Source organism: Colletes latitarsis, chromosome 2, assembly GCF_051014445.1.
Source record: "Colletes latitarsis isolate SP2378_abdomen chromosome 2, iyColLati1, whole genome shotgun sequence".
Classification (NCBI taxonomy): domain Eukaryota; kingdom Metazoa; phylum Arthropoda; class Insecta; order Hymenoptera; family Colletidae; genus Colletes; species Colletes latitarsis.
This window is the reverse complement of record NC_135135.1, coordinates 24,431,479-24,452,588: the sequence shown is the minus strand read 5'-3', so window position 1 is coordinate 24,452,588 and position 21,110 is coordinate 24,431,479. Positions and strand designations below refer to the sequence as shown.

At 47.8% G+C, this 21,110-nt stretch overlaps 1 protein-coding gene across 1 annotated transcript in view; it reads left to right on the top strand.

Annotated features, from left to right (window-relative positions):
• The window catches only part of LOC143351621 (protein FAM135A), an 81,719-nt gene that overhangs the window by 14,682 nt on the left and 45,927 nt on the right, over positions 1-21,110 (top strand). The window contains exons 2-17 of the mRNA XM_076783387.1: positions 10,908-11,165; positions 11,262-11,338; positions 12,753-12,966; positions 14,763-14,897; positions 15,207-15,236; positions 15,493-15,574; positions 15,667-15,861; positions 15,945-16,079; positions 16,267-16,507; positions 16,634-17,302; positions 17,370-18,325; positions 18,474-19,270; positions 19,521-19,833; positions 19,907-20,156; positions 20,234-20,461; positions 21,009-21,067. Coding sequence (XP_076639502.1) covers positions 11,089-11,165; positions 11,262-11,338; positions 12,753-12,966; positions 14,763-14,897; positions 15,207-15,236; positions 15,493-15,574; positions 15,667-15,861; positions 15,945-16,079; positions 16,267-16,507; positions 16,634-17,302; positions 17,370-18,325; positions 18,474-19,270; positions 19,521-19,833; positions 19,907-20,156; positions 20,234-20,461; positions 21,009-21,067 — 4,458 coding nt within the window. The 5' untranslated portion in view covers positions 10,908-11,088. The remainder of the gene's footprint in view (positions 1-10,907; positions 11,166-11,261; positions 11,339-12,752; positions 12,967-14,762; positions 14,898-15,206; positions 15,237-15,492; positions 15,575-15,666; positions 15,862-15,944; positions 16,080-16,266; positions 16,508-16,633; positions 17,303-17,369; positions 18,326-18,473; positions 19,271-19,520; positions 19,834-19,906; positions 20,157-20,233; positions 20,462-21,008; positions 21,068-21,110) is intronic.

Below are 21,110 nucleotides of genomic sequence, written 5' to 3'. Positions count from 1 at the left end.
GCGGTGTTTATCGACTTTGGGAACGCAGTCGATGAATCACCGACTCTCGTGGTCGGGATGCAGACCCTGGCTAGAGATAAGGAATACTTTACCTTCGTCTCTAGGTGGATAGGACGCGTGTCGACGCGCCCCTTCGTCGGATGGGAGCGTCTAGACGTCTGACCAAATACGAGCGCTTCTCCTGCCAAGAGGTGGAGCCGAACCGGTAGCCAGGCGGACAGTGACGAGACGCTTAAAAGATAATTCCCAGCTAGTTTGATGAACCCTGCGGGGCAACAAATCTTTCTCCTTTGAAAAAAGAGACCCAGCCGGTATCAAAGGCCTATCCGTGACGCGAAACTATCGCCAAAGTAAACGTCGCGGTGGTTGACCATTTAACGTTGTCACTGAAACTGATCCGTGCAGGGGCTCTTCTCGATACTCTGCCGCACGAATTGTTTCCTCAGCAAACATTGACTTTATTTTCTTAAATTAAATCGCCCAGCGACCCTTTCTCTGAAACATTGCATGGAAAAAACGGGGGGGGTTAGATTTTCGACGATTACTTGAATATTCTTTTCTCTTTTGTTTTTAAATCACCGGTTACACGGGGGAAATGGCTAGAAAAGGGACGTCGAGGAATGGGGAAAAAGGCCCTCCGCCGTGCGAGATCCGCGTATCGTTGAATTTAATTACTCGAACCGCGTCCCTCCCACGCTATTAAAACGCGAACGCGTGTCGCCGTTCCTAACGAAGGCAATTCAAACGACGTTCGTTTCGTCTTTATTCCCCCGCGACATGCAAATCCTCGAAAATGACCCCGAAAGCCGCGCCCGGCTGCAACGGGCGAATAGACGCGTTTCAGTGCGCCCGGGTAAAAATAAAAATTCGATAAGACGAAAACGAACACGTCCGGCCTACTCTAGAACCGGAAACGTGTCGTAAGTTCAAAGGTTTTTTTTTCGTATCATTGCAATTTATCGCGAATAAAAAATCCCTCTTCGAAACGGCCAATCATCGTATCTGAGTCCTCTTTTATTAATTGTGTAAATCCTAGTGGAAATGATTTTATAAAATTTTGTGCAAATATTCTGGAGATTTAGTTTATTCTCTGGGTTTGTGAGTGATACTCCACGATTCTTTGAAAGGACATTAAAATAGGACGCTAAACGAGTCCTTACAGGAACAGTTTTTAGGAGGATCTGTTCTGTTCTGAAATAGATCGAGTCGGTCCAAGCAGCGACCAAACTCCGTTTTTGGACGTCGGGTGTCCATGTTGGTTTTAATATAACTTTACGAACGTAAGTTCAAAGGTGGCTCGGGGTTATTTTCCCAGAGGCGCGCGCGGTCAAAAATGGCGGCCCGCGGAATCGCGGTCGCGTGTCGCGCGGCTGATTAAACGAACGAACGTTTTCCTTCCGGCAAAGGTCAGAGGTTAAAAGTTCGGGGAAACGACCGAGAGGGGGTCAAAGACGTTAACTATTGAGCGGCATTGTGCCGCGGCGCGAGAGTGGTGGAAGGGGGTCGAAAGGTGGCGCGATCCTTTCGTGTTACGACAAACTCGTTCGAAACTCGTCGTCGACGGTTCACACGGCGCCGTAGACGTTATTCGATCCGTGTTCCGGCGAACGAATTTCCCGAAGAAAACGAAACAACGAGATTTAAACGACCCGTTTACTTTACACGCCCCTTGGCGTGTCGCGCCATCGCTACTCGTGGCAAACCGTTTTTTCTTTTTGTTATAAATTACGTCAGCACTTCGAGCTTGAGCTAATTCGACGACTCAGATACGAGACGTGAAATACGAGACTCAAATGGTCTAAATTTCTTTCGAGGTCGAGTCTTTTTTTTAACGCAGTTGCAACAATTTACTGTAATTCTTGCATTATACGACGCAAAGGTTTCTTTATTAAACACGCTCTATAATAGGCACGAGGAAGTTTGAAAATATTATTTTGCCGATTGGAAAAGAAGGGAAGTAATTTTGCAGTTCGATGAAATAACGAGTTTTCCGATTCGCAGGAAAAATCCGTGGGACGAGCGCCATCGAAACGTGTAGTTCGGCGAACCGCATTGTTTCACTGAAATCCAATAGGGAAACATCGAAACGATAAAAAAATCAGTGAACTCATAAAAGGATCGGGACGGTGAATTATTGAACAGATACGTTATTCGAACGGATGGGGAATTTAAATGGAGCCCGCGTAAGTTGAATTGCAGATGGGGTAAAACCGTTGAAAGCCGACGAAGCAATCGTAAACCGTGCAACGCTCGGTCATAAATATTCTCTACATTATTAACCGTCGAAAGAGAGAGAAAGAGAGAGGCTCGATACAATCGTTACCCGCCTTAGCGAAATCGGAAAATTATAGGAAATGCATTATCGCATTTCCATTCCTCTTCTAACCCCCTGGTCGAGAGTACCGGGAGGGCCCATCGAACAGACAGACGGGCGGTAGGCATTAAATTAATCGACGCTTGTTACTTATATCTCTCGAGCGAATTGGAATATTTTAAACGTCCGCGGAGAAGATTGCGGCCCGTTCGCCCGCGAAGGAAGATAAATATTCTACGAAGGGAAAGCAATTAATTTCCCCTGAAACGGCCGGGAACATCTTTTGTTCCGTTTTCGAGGGAAAATTTAGCGAACGGGAATCCCTGCCAGAGCGCGAAGACGAAAGTAAAACGAACGAGCCACGTTCCGCGATACCACCGTTAATGCAATTCCTGGTGGAACGGCTTTGATTTGCCTGAGTAATAAACTATTATAAATAGAACGACGTGCTCTGTATTTTAGAAGCATTGGGAACGATTTTAGACGTAAATTTAGAGCGCCGGTCACCGGTGACCACCGATGACAGCAGTGTTAAACAGCTCGTTGAGGACAAAATACTGCGAAAAATAGAAATATTCGATAATAAAACGATGCACCCGCTATTTTAGAAGCATTTCCCCATCACGAACGATTTTAAAAATAAATTTAAAGCGCCGGTCACCGGTGACCACCGATGACAGCAGTGTTAAACAGCTCGTTGAGAACAAAAGACTCTAAAAAATAGAAATATCTGATAATAAAACGATGCACATCGCTATTTTAGAAGCATTTCCCCATCACGAACGATTTTAAAAATAAATTTAAAGCGCCGGTCACCGGTGACCACCGATGACAGCAGTGTTAAACAGCTCGTTGAGGACAAAATACTGTGAAAAATAGAAATATTTGATACTAAAACAATGTACCCGCTATTTTAGAAGCATTTCCCCATCACGAACGATTTTAACAATAAATTTAAAGCGCCGGTCACCGGTGACCACCGATGACAGCAGTGTTAAACAGCTCGTTGAGAACAAAAGACTCTAAAAAATAGAAATATCTGATAATAAAACGATGTACCCGCTATTTTAGAAGCATTTCCCCATCGCGAACGATTTTAAAAATAAATTTAAAGCGCCGGTCACCGGTGACCACCGATGACAGCAGTGTTAAACAGCTCGTTGAGGACAAAATACTGTGAAAAATAGAAATATTTGATACTAAAACAATGTACCCGCTATTTTAGAAGCATTTCCCCATCACGAACGATTTTAAAAATAAATTTAAAGCGCCGGTCACCGGTGACCACCGACGACAGTCGCGTTAAAATGCTAAATTATGACGATCTTCCGACAAACCCAGATTATCGGGGTGATCAAAGGGACTCCGTTGAGTCGACCTTGAACGACCTTGGGAGTTTATTTACGACGTAATCGCCGATAACGTCGCGAGCGTGCGACTTAGGGGTGACAAGGCTAAACGTTCTCGTTAGGGAGGGGGCAGAGAAAAGGGGTGAGGATTCAAATTTCGTATCGATCACCGTTTCGTTTTGGGGTGGATTTTCGTGGAAACTCCGGGGGGTCGACAGCCCCCCGATCGACGACCTTCGTTTCTATTCGCGAGACCGAACGTTCCGCGGGCGCCTGAAATATTTGCGATTCCGTGTCGCACGGCAACGGGGGAACCAGAGCTCGGGTTACTCGTGCACTCGGGTTTGTTTTATTCCCGTCGACACCGGAGAATTCCCGTCGATTATGCCCGGAGAATTCCCCAACCGAGAAACGAACGTTACGAAACCAGCAGCTATTTTCTCCAAGGGTTGTTTGCTTTTCTCTCGACCATACTGTGGTCCTCGTATTTCTTAATTTCATTACTGTTATTAGAACAAGTCTACACTGGGGCACGAGAGAAAAGGTACAGGGTATGTAACCCTCCATTGGGGGAAAAAATTTATTTAAATTTCAACCCCTGTGTCTTATTATTAATGTTTCTCAAGTGAATTTTACCACTTATTTAAAATGCTTTTATAGTGCAGAATATGATTTTTTTTATGTTGCTGTCAAAAGATCAATGTTTCCAAACTACCAATTTCTGGAACAAAATTTTGTCCATTTCTTTCACAATTAGAAACGGGAGTCTCTGTTACCCCATTCAACAGAAATATATTAAAATCAGAGACCCTTCTCATATAAACGCCAGCGACAAGTGTTCGATATAAAACAGATCGAGGGAATATTTGGATTAGGGTATCGATCGTGAGTGGGAATGGATTCTTGGGATGCGAATATTTTCGCTGCGAGGAAAGGAACGAGTCAATCTTGAAAAGAGGGTCGCGCCAAGCAAACAGTCTTGAAAGGAGCCTTGAAAAGTGAATCGTGCCGAGTCGGGAGTCGCGTGAAAAGTTAAATAAACATTAGAGCGAACTCGAGTATAGAGAATCGAGCGTAGAATTCCTCCCCGGACTCATTCTAACGAAATTCAGACTTCGATCGTTGCTCGGTGGGAAATTATTCCCAAGTATTATTTTAATTTTATTTAAAATTGTTAAAACGAGTTTGTCGTCTCTACCTCTGGTTGCCTTTGTTAATAATAAATCACCACCCGCGAACCTCTTTCGGTGACCTACAGATTTCTATTCTCGGTTGTAGGTTTGACATTTTTATCTAGGATTTCACACTTTCAGAACTTTCTATCGACTCTCGTAACTAGAACTTACGTCGACTTATACTTAGAACAAGAGTTCTTCCTCGAACTCCGTGAACCCTTCATCTTCCGTCGCTGGCGTTTCTCGACGCCATCGCGGAAGTTATCTTAAATTTTTCGAAAGTTCGTGGTCGCCATTTTTACAAAATGCAATCCTGCGCTCCAGTATCATCGTAGCCTCGTAAAAGAGACAAAATAATGATCCAGTGTTGGTCGAGGTCATTCAAGGCCCTTTTGCCAATTAATGCCGCGCATACCGAGTGGGTTGTCCTCAAACCAGAACCTCGAAACGACTTTCTTCGCGCTGGATAACAAACGTCGACTTGATACTTCGAATAAAAAAGAGAAATTCTGTGTAATTTCGTTTCTCGAAACGAGTAGGGTACCTTGTATTTTATTATTGATCGAAAACGTACTACCACGAGCATTAAACGTATAAAATAAAGTTATTTTTGCAGGAGGAGTAATTTTATTTTCGAATTTTACCGAATATACGTACGAGTAGCTTGCTTAAATTTTTTATTCGCGATGTAAAATCAAATCCTGGAGTTGCGGTTGAATTATTGAGAAGGAAGGCAAGGAGAGGATAAAAGCCCCTAACCCGGGAAGCATTGGTCGCGGATAGAATGTTGGTGGCACACGGGAAAAGGGTACACGTGCATAAAACAACTCGATCGCACCAATAGGACGCGCGTGCACGGATGCTTCGAAAAATACCGTGCGAGATTTATTTATAGCCGTTCATACTTAATTTAACCGGGCCTCCTGCGACAGGGAAAACGTCGGAGGCGATAAAAAAAGGTCGTAGAAACCCGTTACCGCGGTTATTCCCGGCCTCCGGTACGCTAGCCGCCATTGTGTCTAACCGCATCGGTGCACCGAACACGCTACGGAATTACGCTGCTCGTAACTATCGCGGAATATCGTGTTTTCGGGCTCATAATCGAACAGAGCCACGATCGTTACCTAAATAATAATTTCAAACAACAAATAAAGCATGTTCGTTGCTTTGAAAACAAAGAAATTCAAAGATTCGAAAACGGCTGTTTTATTATGGCGCGAAAATTCGAAAGATTCAACGGTGCGTTGGGTTTATGGTATTTGTGACAACTATGACGTTACTGTTACGTAACTGTTTACAAGCGTCGAGGTACATTTATTTTAAACGTTTTAAAAAAAGGTTGGAAGTTTGGTTAAGAAAGAAGACCAAGTTATTTTGAGCGCGTAGCGACGACGTGGATTACGTTTGAATTTGAATTCGGGTTACGAAACTATTATTGGTGATGCAAAATAGAATTTCAAATTGCAGAATTCTCTCATGATCGAAGTTGATATTTTTGGTCATAGTGAAACTCGAATATAAATATTTAATGTTTCCACGCACAAGTTTGTTTCTTCTTGGGTTCGTACATCGTAAACAAATAAAGCTCGCGCCCACAGATGATCCTGTTGTACGCCTGGTGAGATATACAAAGATATCTATACTTCGAGTTGCTAGTTCCCAAACCGTAATACCACCACGGAAGTCCATTTTAAGCCACTGGATATTAAATGACGCAAATTATTCGATGAAACGGACTGGAATAGACGGAGGATCCAATTCCATCGCGAATATTTAAATAGTTTTTAGTTCTGGACGACTAGGTTTAATTGTAAGGCTACGAATATAGTGTCCCACTTCGTCGCGAGGATCAAGAAAAATTGATGTGTTACAAATTCTACCCGGGTAACTGACCTAGTAATCGTACATACGTGTCACAGTGATCGGCCAATTGGCAAAGTTTCTTCTCGATATTAAGAGAACAGGATATATCTGGATATAATACAATATTATTAACTCCATACATAGCCACTATTTCCAGATAATTTTTACATTATTTAACGTTATCTGCTATTTGCTAAACCATCATTTCTCCCTAAATCTCCACCAAATCGAATACAGAAACGAAAGATAACACCGAGACGTTCGAGTGAGTATTCGAGGGGCAGAGAATTATATTTTCCCCATACCATTCGATCGTCGGATCAGTTTTCCTCCGCGAGGCGACCGCAGGCCAAACAAACAAAGCTTCCATCGACCATGGTGCTCGCGAACTATCTGTCGGGGCGATCTCGTTTGGAGAATTCGTGCGGTTTCCTGTCTTTCTAATTTCGTCGTCCTCGCGCGGATTCCGTTTCGGCCATACTTGTTCGACGCGCCGTTCGTCGAAGTTTCCGCCCTCGTGTCCGCGTTCCCCTGGAATCGCAGGCTCTCTCCGTTCCTGCGAATTCCGGTGCCCAAAGGCCCGGGTTCCTCTCGCGAATTTTCATCGGCAACGAACGTTTCCCCGTCTCGAACCGCTTGGCAATGGTATTTCTAGAACCGAGGCCGACGCACCGTGGCCCAGTTTAGCCCGACGCTGGTCGTTTCTGGCCTACATCGACCGTCGTGTACTTGCGCGCGATACGATACGAGGCCGTGAAAACCGTTCTCCCGCCGCCAGTGTAGCGAGGAACGAGTATCTGCTCGTGACCCGAGATAATGCACTGAATGGCGGATCACGTGGATTAGGTCGATGAAGAACCGAATTAATCGCGCGTGAATCGACGCGACACGTGGACATCGTTGTTTCGATACGCGTTACGCCAATGGGAGGCACGATTGCCGCAACGAGAGCCTGGATTCCATGAATATCGAGCGCCTCGCGAAGGAGTTCTCGATGGATTCGTCCGTATCAGAGCCTGAAGAATTGCTATTCGACTAAATTTAACGCTCTTCGTTGGAATAAACGCGTTGAAGAATGTTGAATTTCCTAACCGTCTCATGATGTTACAAAAATCTTTCCTGTTTAATACAACCCATAGCCCCACGATTTCAATAAGGAACTGCTCCAGTCGCGTATAAAAATATTGAAAGCGTTGGGAGACGGATGCTCGTTGAAATTGGTACCTAGCAATCCCTTTTTTCGCGGGTAAATTTCGTAGAATCATTAGCGGGGGCGGATTGGCTCCGGGAGACGCGCGTAATAATAACAGCGAGGATAATGGAGAGTTCTCGTCCCCGACAAAGCGATTCAAATGCACTTTGCGCGAGACGCGTCCGTGACGGTGCTCGTCTGTCTGGCGGGCTCGTCTGACAGGCGACGAAACCAGATTACGCGAGCGGCTCCGGACAAAGTGGTCAAAGACGCCGAGCGTCGGCAGCCGGGGGCCCGCTGGGTTTCCATTCCGCTCGTGGCCGCTCGACGGCACGCGCCGGACGAGAGCTTGTCCTCCTCGTCGCCCGGTGACGCCTCTTCTCTTTTTTCAACGCCCCCGCCTCGTTCTCACCCTCTCGTGCGCGCTCGGTGCGTGGGCCAGGTCGTTGATCTTCGCCCGAGGAACCGTGCACGCGGCCTTCGCGCGTCCTTGACAGTGGCAAGCAGAGGCTTTCAGCCTAACAAGGGGAAGACACGGCTGACATACCCACCCGATTCTCCCCCAGTTTCCACGCGACTACGTTCCTCCTCAATTTTTACATTTTTTCCACTCTACGCCTATGAATTACGGTAATCTTTCTAATTAAGAACAGTATCGGTCCAGTACTGTCACTATGAGGAATCACTCTGTTTCTATTCAGTAATTCCATATATTCTACGCCTATGGATCACGGTAATTGTTTTAATTGACGACAATGTATTTCGGTGACATTTTTTCCACACGTGGTCTAGCGATGTCACGATGAAGAATCATTTTATTCCCATTCAATAATCCCAGACATGCTACCTATCGTCACTATGAAGAATCACTCAGTTTCATATATTTTATCATTTCATTCGTATATTCTACGCCTATGGATCACGGTAATTTTTCTAATTAACGACAGTGTATCTCGGTGACATTCTTTCTACACGTGGTCTAACGTTGTCACGATGAAGAATCACTCAGTAATCTCGGATATTCTACGCCTATGGATTGTGGTAATCTTTCTAATCTACAAGAATGTATTCTTTTCCACGTGTGGTCTAGCGTCACGATGAAGAATCACTGGGTAATATCAGATATTCTACGCCAACGGATTATGGTAACCTTTCTAACCGGCAAGAATGTATCACTGCATCGCGAGAAAGAATCACTCTATTCCTATTTAACAATCCCGTACAATCCACGCCAATGCATTGCCGTCTTTCCAACCGAAGGCAGCATATATATCAGACTTAATAGTCCCCATTACTCGACCTCAATGCAAATTACAAAACGCCTCGACGATCCCACTGAATGCATACAAGAATTTTAGGACGTGAACCTGATTTGGGACATCCTCATACTAGTTCTGTATCAGTTTCCCGTTCGAAAATCGCCGAACGAAATGTATTTTCCGTCCCCAATTTCCACGCAAATGCTTCGAGAAAGGTTCAGTTTTATCGCACTCTTCGGTTAAGTCACCCGGGAAAAGGGAATATTTGACCCGACGAAAGCGAAAGGAAGCTTATTAAGATTCTGCTTTCGCTATCTTCCGTTACGCGCGTTATAAATATGAAACGAATCAAAGTAGTCGATCATATCGAGGGCGGGACGAGTGTCGCAGAGCGGCGGTTCTACATGTGAAAACAAGTCGTAAAGAACGAAGAACACGTTCTAGCTCGAGGCTTCGTTTTCGAGGTAATTGAATTCGAAAGTTTGTCGGTCGCGCGTGCGATCGAGTACGACTTGGCCGTCGCGTCTGACCATTAATCATTCTTTCTACTTGTCGTACACCACTTGCGCGCGTTCCTCTCGCGTCGATTCTCTCGGAAAACAAGGCCTCGAACTAAAAGATATTATTTCATTCTGCTGCCTATTATCACGCGTATAATTGTTGCAAAGAATATTTCATCGAAATAAAATTAATACAGACTTCTAGGTGACTTATAAATACTAGGGGTAAACTCGAGTCATCAGCTCTAAAGCTTCGCTTTTAATCACGTTCCATCCCAAGAATCGTCTCGCCATTACTCGAATTACCGTTGGAGATCGGACAATGCCCTTTCTGGAAGATTCAATCGCGATCCCTCGCGAGTTCGGGGGGGGGGGGCTCAAAGTTGCACTGTTTCCGACCATAAAACAGACGCGAATAGGGATCCGAGCGCACGCGCGCCTCTTGAGCCGCTCCTTCCCCGTAAAGAAACGCGCTCGGCGAGTTCTCAAAGTTTCCAGCTTTTAAACACGGCAATGATCTCTCCTCGAGAAGAAAAGCCGTGTCGCGAGTGGTCGCCAACGATCGTTAAAAAAAACTTTGGAACTGAAGTAGACTCCGGGGCCTGTTTGTCGCGGGAAAGAGAAGAGAAAACTCGCCCCGTGCCGAGGCCGGTGTACACAATACACCTTTATCCACTCGTGCTTCGCCGGAAGTTGAAGCACCTTTTCGACGCGATTCAACGTTTCCGCCACGATGGAAGCCTCCATCGACGCGAGCAAAAATTTTCACGAACCTAAACATAACTTACAGCGACCACCGCGAGACTCTCGAACGCTCGAGACGCGGTCTCTCGCGTCTTGATTTCGTCACTCTTAAATTGAGGAAGTGTACAGAGGGAAAACAGAGGAATTTGAAACAGTACTGTTTCGAAAATTGATGTTTAATTGGGACCTGATCTTTTGCATCTTGAGAGGCAGGGACACGAAATTTGATCGCTGTTAGATTGGGGAAGCGTTTGAGGAAAAACCGAGGAATTTGAATCAGTAGTATTTCGAATAGTCGCTGTTTAATCGAGACATGGTCTTTTGTATTTTGAGAAACATGGACATGAAAGAATTTAACCCAGAACCTGAACACGAAACTCGATAGTTCTAAGATTATCACAGTTTTTTTGAGGACGACTCCAAACTGGGGATCGAAAGGACAATATGTTGACTCCAGATTCTGAAAGAAGGGACGATGAGAATTTTTTAACGTATTTTGGTTGGGTTTCAGGGTGGTTGGGACGCTGAGGGGGTGGTGCAGGATGGCAGAGACGAGCGGAGAAGCACGGGCAGACCCTGAACAGTGTTCGCGCGTGAATCGTCGCGGACGAAGCTGGTCTTGGTGCGATTAGAGGAGCTCCCGAAGGCGGACGAGAGGGGGAGGGCGGGCTCCCGGAATCGCGGGGATCGAGATGAGCGATCTACAGGCCACTCTCGAGTTCTCCCTCGAGCTTTGCAAGTTTTACAATGTCGACCTGTTCCAGCGCGGGTAAGCGGATCCGGCTTTCACGCTCGCGGTGAACCCGCACGGCTTCGTAATTGCGACGGCTTAGCCGGGGCTCATCGACGATTTCCAATTTCGCAGGTATTACCAGATTCGAACCGCCCTCAGAGTGTCGCCGAAACTTCACGTCAAGGTGGAGGTTAACCAGCTGCGGAACCGTGAGTACACTCTTCCCTGGGGGATTTTGCCCCGTCATCGTCTGGCGCCTCGATACCCGATATCCAGGCTTTCAGAAATCCTCCACATTTTTGGAACTCCGACACCTGAAAAATATTTCATCTCGGATCATTTGTGGCGCAATCGAGAAACGTTTGCATCCTTTTCAACGCTTTTCAACGAAACGATTTATTGCCAAGCCGAAACAAGTACAAATTACAATTCATTGCAGTTTACGAACGTCTAAAGTCACTATCGAAATATCTCGAAGGCGTTAATTATTCGACGTCGAGAATTTCAAGCACCTTTTGTCCGTAGTTTGCGGGCAATTTATACTCGAAAGCTAACGATGCAACGCTCGAACAATCCGCAACTTCCGTAACTTGTAATTCAGAATAATCGTACGATCCGAGTTAAATAGTAATTTCTCCATGGACCTCGTAAATCCAACGATCTTTGGTTCGCGATGGAGAAAACGAATGAAAAAGCGAGGGGCGTGGGTGCAAGTGTTCCGCGAATTACGTTCGCCTCGGCGGAGCTGCGACGCGTGTCCAACGATTCAGGGAAGTTTCCGGTTGCTCTGGAAAGGGTGAAAACTTTTCGGTACGTTGCACTCTCGTCTCGCCGGAGAAAACTCCGGCTGAATTCACTTACCGGCTCTCGGTTAGACAACGGTGAACTAGTTCGAACCGGGCCGCACTCGGTCGCCGATAGCGTTCAAAAGTTCGAGCATTGTGTACGCCAGACACGACCGACTCGCGAGCACAAGAGCCGTCGACGGGAACACCGGACGCCCGCTGAAATGGAGCCGATCCCTGATCGCGAAAAACGATACTCGAAACCAGAAATTTTCGTTTCGAATCGTCCAAACCGGAGACGGTGACTCGAACGCAAATGTGACGCCCACGTTTCGTAGGGGTTCCCGAGACTTCGATACGTCCGAGAATCTCGGTTCTTACGAGATTTCGCGAGATTTCTCTGTGGAAACGTTGTCGACTCATTGGAGGGGGTGTTAAAATCAAAGATAGTTTCTCGTTCAGATACAATTTAGTAGAGCACATCTCGGATGTAAATAAAAAGCTCGTACGTATCGAAACTCTCTGGTCCAACGAAAGTTTCGAACACGGATCCCGTCTTGTTCCGAGTAAGATTTTCGGAGGAAGGAATTATCCCAATTCGCGTCGGCGTTACCGTCTCTGGAACTCATCAGAGATTTCGCGATCCTCGCGCGCTCTCGAGACGGTGGTGTTTGATGCATCCCAGCCCAAGGAGTTATCCAGCCAGACGAGCATCAGGCTTCCACTCAAATCAGACGCAAACCCACGTACCACTTTTCCCCGGTTTCCCCGGCAGCCCTCTCTTGCGCTTATGAAGCACCGAAATCCAGAAGACGCGAACCCGAGTCCATTGTTCCAGACTCGTTGGAGGCGCCCGGGACGAGCAAGCGCTTTCAGATCCTCTACAGAAATGAGGAGGTGACACTCGGCACCTCGGTCCTATTCCGAGCGCACGTGCTCGTGCACAGTCACAAGATCGAGGAGGTGCTCTCCCGCACCCACTTCAATCTCGGCGTCGAGTTATGGTTCAGCGAGCCGACGCAGCCTGAGAACATGGCCTGCGTCTCGTCTAGGTGAGCGTCTTCGTCCACCGGATGGCTGACTCCCACGATACCAGAGATATTGCGGTTTAGATGATCCGCACAGCCTCACGCGAGGTCCGTGGGACAGTTCTGCTCGCTTCGTGCAACCTATCCCGGGTGTTGAAACGCTCCGGTGATTTTGGAACGACCGATTTTTTCCCTGTATTTGCGTAGAGGTCGATGGCTTGTGTGGGATCCTCCCGATGAGGTGGGAAAGGAAAGGAGAGGAGTGTGTTTCGTCGGTAAAGCATTCTAGCTGACTCTGCCTTAGATGCAGGGACGTTCGATGGTCAGATGAGGGGTGTATACAGGGTGTTCGGCCAACCCTGAGAAAAATTTTAATGGGGGATTCTAGAGGCCAAAATAAGACGGAAATGAAGAATACCAATAAAAATTTCAAATCGTTCTGGAAAAATTATTTTCGGTTGCGGGGGTCAATTACAATCATTTTTGGTGAATATACATACCCCCGAAATCTTGCGCATTTTCGAGAAAAAAATTTAGTACGAGCGGAATTTTAAATCCCAAATATTGTATGAGTGATTGTTATAATTTGTTAAAAAATTGTTCGTAACTGTGCCTGGATTGGTCGAAACTCTTTTCTATGATTTTTATAGGGTTGGGAGCGTAGTTCGATACAGCAGTATTTTGCTTCCGCATTATTCGAAAGATACTAAAGGGGTTGTTGAAACGTTCGATGCTAATGATGCAGTGGCAATTATACCAGCACGATATGAACTCTGGCATGAACTGCTTATTCAAAACATGGTGATTGACCCATTTCGAAACTCCGGCGGTCAGTGTAAAAAAAATTATAGACGGTCGGAGCGCGGCTGACCGAATCTACGTAATTAGTGACCGGTATTGAAAAAGATCTAAAGATAGTATTGAAAAAAACTTAACTCCCGGATGCACTCGACTCAACGAGGCACGCTTGCTACCTACCCTTCCCAACGACCATCAAAATTAGAATTTATTGTCTACTGATACCAGAAATTTATCTATCCTTTAAACACGTATTTTTCGAATAATTTCCAGCAATAATTTCATACGTAGAATAACGAGGATCGATCCGTGTAAAAAAAGAGAACACGTGTGGCTACATTTGAAAAACATCGATAATCTCGAAACGTAAAAAAAGTACGTCCTTGGGGAAAAATGTTTTCCCCGTTGCCATGTCCGCCCTTTCGAACGGTTTAACTTTCCCCTGAACAGCTTTTTTCCACATATCCGTAAACAACGCTCACATAGATGTTCCCATTTAATTAGTACCCTAACTTATACGCGCAAATTGCAGCGCACTCGTAGGTCCCAGGTGCCCCATTTTAACGTTGTTTATTAATAACCGTGTATTTAATTACGCGAAGATAAAAAACAAACACGTACAAAATTCCCAATAAACGTTTACTCTTCACTCGGTAAATAAAAATGAAAATTATAGCGCGGGATATTTTACCACAAAACGCAAAAATTTAACTGTTCGAATATATCACGAATCGTCAGCCATTTTTCGAGGCACCGTAGACGCTACAAAATTGTACAAGGAACGGAATAAAATGACTCTAAAGTCCTACGATTCGATATCAGGTATCAGTTACAACCAGCGAAGCCAACTTCCTTATAAATTCCGGGTTCTTTCAGGGGGGAAGATATAATCTTATATTCTTAACAAAATTTTCCTCGAAGGCACCGAACTTTCCTACGGACCTAATAGATCGATAACCTTGGCCTCGTGGCGTTCCACGTGGAACGTTTCGCTATCTCCGTTTTGCCTTTTGCTTTTGTAGGGCGTTGCAACTGAATTTCGCGCCCACGAAAGGGCTTCACTATCATCTGCCGGTGCTCTTCGACTACTTTCATCTCGCCGCTGTGTCCATCACGATCCACGCCTGCCTGGTAGCCCTTCATCAGCCCTACATCAAGTTGGTATCAACTTGTTTCTTTTACCCCAACCCTTTCGATGCTGTTGGCAATTCACGACAGTATACTCCATCTGTGAAACGCCTACGGGCTAAATAAATGGTTCAGTTCCAAATGTTTTAATGAAATTTTTAGTAATTGAACTTCGTTTATAGTCTTCGAATTGTATTAAAGAGTATTAAAGACCACGTTCCAGTGTTCGAGCCTCAGCACCGAAAGGGTTAATAGCTCCTAGGGGCATTGTATTGTCACTGATGGAAATCATTCTTTTCACTTTCCATGGCACTACGTCGTTTCCTCGTTGCTTGCAGGAAGAGCATACTTCATTACGTGCAGAGCTGGTAAGTCCAAAAATGAGGTTTTCTCAAACATTATTAAGAGGACATCGACTTAGAATCGAATCGAATTTAAATTTCTTAATAGTTTCCCTTCCGTTTGAATCATTTTCTATTGACGCGAAACACGGCAGAATGGCTCTCCATTAAATTTCAGTCGAAGTTGTACGTAATTGTTACGGCAATTTGGAAAGTCTACGGTGGTCGATTATGTTTCCATTAAAATCGCGAGTTGATAATCGAACGAGTAATATGCCCGCAGTGCTCCGCGCGGAGGGAAGCCGTGGCTGCAATTTAAACAATCGACGGCGAACGGGGACAACAATGCCGCACTAGGAAATATCGTGAGTTCATGCCCGAGTCGTTAATGTTTTTAATTGACCGGATCGGGTGAAACGAATACGCGAAAATTGTCGATTCGAACGACTCGTTGCAGGAGACCACGACGCGATGCGTCGGATCCGCCACGAAGATACAGCACGCGAAGCTGGTTCAACAGGAAGTGATCAGGTTACTTTTGGCCGCGAGGGAGTCATTGCTCAACGATTTAGCTGATCTGGCGCGGCTCCTGCCATCTTGCCAGCAAAGGGTGCTCGAGTTCTTTCAGAACACGCACAAAGAAATGATCAAGGTACGCGATGCTAGAGATCGTTAACTGCTTTTCAGATTTTCAACCTCTTTCGTTGCTGAACCTAACAAGCCTGTCTATTGCAGATGATGGACACGGAGGAAACGGATATCGCTCAACTTTGCGCACAAAACATTGTCCTTTGGCAGCACTTTTTAGAAGCGTTCTCCGGACGCGAAGCCGTTCATCAGCATCTCGCTAGAATTCATCATCAACTGAGGGTACAAATCCATTTTCTTGCGCCAACCATTTAGACTCTTTAAACAATTTCTGTTACGAAGCTAAAAAAGATTACTTCTCAAGATCTAGATAGGAGTCTTGAATTTTAACGAGTCTGGAAGAATAAATTCTATGAGAAATTGTGGGTATGCTAGTCTTCAATTGTCTGAAAACTAAGTATCGTTTTAGGTGAAACGTTTCGCAGAAGGTTTCTTCGTGCTGGAGAATCCTAGGACGTCGGCGTGGGGCTGCTACGACGCGAATTATCAATCATATCAGGCGGTGAGCGAGGCTGCCAGGAGATCGCGATACTTGGCGTCGTTGCCTCCTCTGCCTGTGCACTGTCCGGAACTGGACGGTGATCTTCACTCGCTCCCGTTGATCTTCGAGGATCAATACGTCGACATGAAACAAAGACACAGAAACAGCGGTGAGCGCCATAAATTATTCTACAGTCCCAGACCGTACCTTAGACGTCGAGATACTGTCCACTCGGGCATTCAGCAGTCAATGTGTTAACATTACTCAAAGGCAGTTACGCGTAAATCTCTTTCAGTTCCCGGAATGGACGACTGTAGCTGCGGTTTCGCGGCGATCCTGGAGTCTCGATCGATGGGGATATGGTCGCCCAGGAGCGAAGGGGCGGCCCAGGACATCGCGTCGGTCCAGGGCCGTCTAACGTTGACTCCATCCACGCTGCCTGCCAGGCACAGCAAATCCTTGGACCAGTTGGGTCCGGAGATCGCGCCGGTGCAGCCGCGGACGTCGCCAAAGACGCTTCCCAGATCCGTGTCGACGCAGTTGTTCCCTCGACAGCGAGGTGGCGCTCGAAACGCCACGCCCCCAGCAACGGTCCCCTCGAGAGGGCGCCAAAGATCGGCAACGCCATCTAGCAACACTCTGTTCCCGCCCTCGGAGCAGCAAGCGTGCTCAGCACCGAATCCGTCGCTGGGCTCGACGCCCGTGGTCCCTTTGCCCCGCGCGAAATCCACGCAGATGCTGGTGCTGAATCGTCATCAGCAACCAGACCCCCAGATCACCTCCATCACGTCGCTTCTGGCCGCTATGTTCCCGGAACTGCCACCGGATGGGCAGCTGCCGGGCTACCGGCCGTCCAGCAAGTCCTGCGAGCAGACTCTGACCGTGCCCACGTGCGTGGGAGGGATGGACCTTGGTCCCATCACCGACTGCTGGACAGAGAGCAAGACTGCCAACGTCACCGAAGGTAGGGGGCGAGCGCTTCTCGCGGAATCGCTGCACCTAGTGGTTCATCGAAGAATTTCTCCTTCCAGATTATCACTCGTTGGACACGAGAAGGATCCGTTTGGAGCCGCGGAGCCAGCGGCTAGCGGCCCGCCAGCAGCTCTCGACGAACGCCAACGATCAGAACAGCTTCCTGCCCGGGAAGACGAGCATCAACGGCGACGGGTTCCCGCAGGAGCAACCTCTGCACACGGCTACCCTCGACAGGGTCACGTATCGGGGCAACTCGAGGAAGCAGAGCCACCAGACCGCCGGCAAATACAGCCAAACGAACGGGATCGAGTCGCGCAGATTCCACACGATCGGAAAGACCGGGTTGGGACAGAATCACCGGAACCGCGAGATCCAGGAGTCGATGAACGGTGGCGGTCTGCCCAACAGCCACTCATTGATGGTGGATCCTCTGTACAAACGATCCAATTACTCCCCAACGACCACCGACTCGTTTTTCTACCGCACGAACGGCACCAGCGGACGGACGCACTCCGAGCACCCGGAGAGGCCCAGACGACCCAAGAGCACCGAGAGACTGGTGGACGAGGTCAATCGTACCGAGTACTCCGACTTCCGCAGAGAGAGGACCAGGAGGAGGGATGAGAGGCCAGGTGCCAAGTCGCCGCGCAACGGAGTGTCGCCGTGCTACATCGACGACAAGCATAGACGCCAGCTAGTGGATGACAAAACCGAGCTGGCCAACGAGGTCTTCTACAAGGTGATGCACGCGATGTCGGGGCCGAAGAAGGAGCAACGGACGGAGAGGAGGAAGGACAGACACGGAAGGAGACCGCATTCCGCGCCAGTTTTGGACGTGGAGCATCCCGTCGACGAGGGCAGGAAGTGCAATCACAGAACCAGAAAGCCTGCTCCGCCGCCGCTTGCCTACCAAGACCCGGCAGTCGCGCCGCTCCCAAAGTACCGCCATCCGCCTCCGGCACCCACTACCAGTGTCCTGGAGGTGGAGAACAACAATAAAATTATTCTTAAGGTATCGTTCGAGTTACTAGGCTGGGTACCTTTGTAGATCCAGGGTTAATTAAATGGGCAACTCGCGTTGGTATGACCAGGGACTTGGGGTCTCAGGTCTATTAGTCCTTAAAGTCTGTAAGGCGTGTCATGAAATGTTTAATTTATAGATCGAGCCCGTCAAGTCCCCCGCAGAAGCGCCAGCGACCAACGGCACCACGCCGTCCGACACGTCCAGCGCCGGTGGACCTCCGCCCAACACGAAAAGACTGAGATGCGCCAGCGTGCCGGTGGCGCAGAACAAGGTCGTGGTGCCACGGAGCGCGGTGTCTTTGCCTTGCATGCCGATACGCGACAGCAAGGACAGCCTTAGCAACAATCTTCCCGTCATTCCAAACCCGAACAGCCCGCCGTCCAGCAGACCCAGCAGCCCGACCACCAGCTCCAGCTCGAGCAACCTGACGTCCGAGTGTTCCGGCTGGGTAAGCAGCGGTGACACGTCTAGCTCGGAGCAACGTCGCAACGCGAAGCTCTCCAGCGAGCAGCTGCGTCAGAAGCTCTCAAAAATAGTACCCAGGAAGGATCGACCGCCCGCCAAGGAGAACGTGGAAGAACACTCGTACGAGGAGGTCCGGTTGCCGCCGCCGAAGATGTTTCAGGACGAGCCACCGCCGCCAGAAGAGTTTCGCGATCCGCCGCCGGTGATCGACAACCCTCTGTATCACGTTTACGAGACGGTGAAGCCGCTGAGGAGCCCGAAGCAAACGAAAACGGCGCCGTGCAGTCCCCAGAAGAATAGAATCAGAGACAGGGATAGGGAAAGCGCGTACGGCGGCAGGGACATCTGCCTGGACTGCTACCAAGAGGGCAAGGAACTGTTGCAATCGACCCAGGACGATTCGATCAACTTCAAGAAGTGCAAGGAGGAGTTCAAGCGACAGATGAGCTTCTCCGGAAAGATCTACAGGTGCGGCCTAATTTGCATATGGCGACACTACTCCTGAATTCTCGGTTAGCTCCTTTGTTCTTCGACATCTCTCGTTTCATCGGGAATATTCCGTCAGCCCTCGAATGGTAGTGACTCTTTCGTTTTCTTTTCTTTTTTTTCTCTATCTCTGTTCCCGTTTAGCAGTCCCGGCTTTTGCAGTTTGGTTATCGTCTCTGTTTTTACGTTTCGTAGTTAAGTTTGTTCTCTTTCTCTACCTTATCCTCTCTAGAGAACGCAAGGAAGCGCAGATGCGTTTCCATAAACGTGCCCATTCCCTTGGATACGGTGACCTTCTGACCCCGTCGTCGGTTAAACCCCTAAGATCCAATGTGCCTCTTAGTGACTATCCGACCCTGGCCTCGACCATGCCGTACTTCCACATCAGCAACGAGTACCGGCTACTCTCGCCGGAAGGGGCGCACTTGATCATCTGCGTCCATGGTCTCGATGGCAACCCCGCCGACCTACGTCTCATCAAGACTTACTTGGAGCTCAGTCTTCCTGGGGCCCATCTAGATTTTTTAATGTCTGAGAGGAATCAGGTGGGGGGCGCTCAGACGACCACGTAAACGGTTCACTGGAAATTTATAACGTGTGTTCGTATTTGTCGAACAGGGTGACACTTTCTCGGACTTCGACAGGATGACCGATCGTCTGGTATGCGAGATTCTCCACCATACCGTGACCTCGGGCCTGAACCCGACAAAGGTGAGCTTCATCGGACACTCTTTAGGGACCATCATCATACGGAGTGCTCTGACCAGGCCCGAATTGCGACCGCTTCTGCCGCGTTTGCATACGTTTCTCAGTCTGAGCGGACCACATCTGGGCACACTCTATAATACCAGCGGATTGGTTAACGCAGGTACAACAGAGGGACCTTCGAAGAGAACGAGATCCATCGTGAACTCTTCTTGATCTATCTTAAATTATTTTCTCTAGGTATGTGGTTCATGCAGAAACTGAAGAAGTCCGGCTCGTTGCTGCAGTTGGCCATGAAGGACGCGTCGGACGTCAGGCGGTCCTTCATGTTCCGCCTCAGTCAGAAGAGCAATCTCGAGAAGTTCAAGCACGTTCTTCTGTGCGGCAGCGCCCAGGATCGTTACGTGCCACTCCATTCCGCGCGGATCGAGCTCTGCAAGGCTGCCGTACGGGATACGACCGATCAAGGTAATCCAAAACGACGATTAGGTGGGTCAGGAATGCGTTGGCGTCCTAAGAAGATGTGGTGGATGAGGTTTCCAAGTGTTAATCTAGAGTCTGTGTGCCATTCTTGGTATGGTTTCCCTGTAGATCCGAGAGAAAGTAGGCCGCCATTTAATTGTAGCTATTACTAACCTTTTGAGCGCTATGGACACATATATACGTTCGGGAAAATTGTTCATCATGGGCTGTGAATGTGTGGGGTCCCGTGGAAAAGATAGGAGCGTACATGTACTGATGGAAGATCGATCGAGCGCTTGCGAGAGACTTAAAAGCGTAGACCTCTGGTGGCGAGTTCAAGAGGCGATGGGGTTCTCACACAAGCATTCACTGCTTGTTGCAATCATTGCTCAAATTATTTCAGTTACACTCAGCGCTCAAAGGGCTAATATACTTCCACTTTCCTAGATCTATAGAGGGGATCTGACTTCTCATCTCTGCACCAGCATTGTTCATGTTTCATTGCAGGCAGGGTTACATTTACCGATATTACATTTACGAAAATGGGTTCCAGGGGCAGCGTATCGCGAGATGGTGCACAACATCCTGTACCCGGTGATGTCTACCAGCGGGGTGAGCCTGGTCAGGTACGACGTACACCACGCGCTCCCAGCGA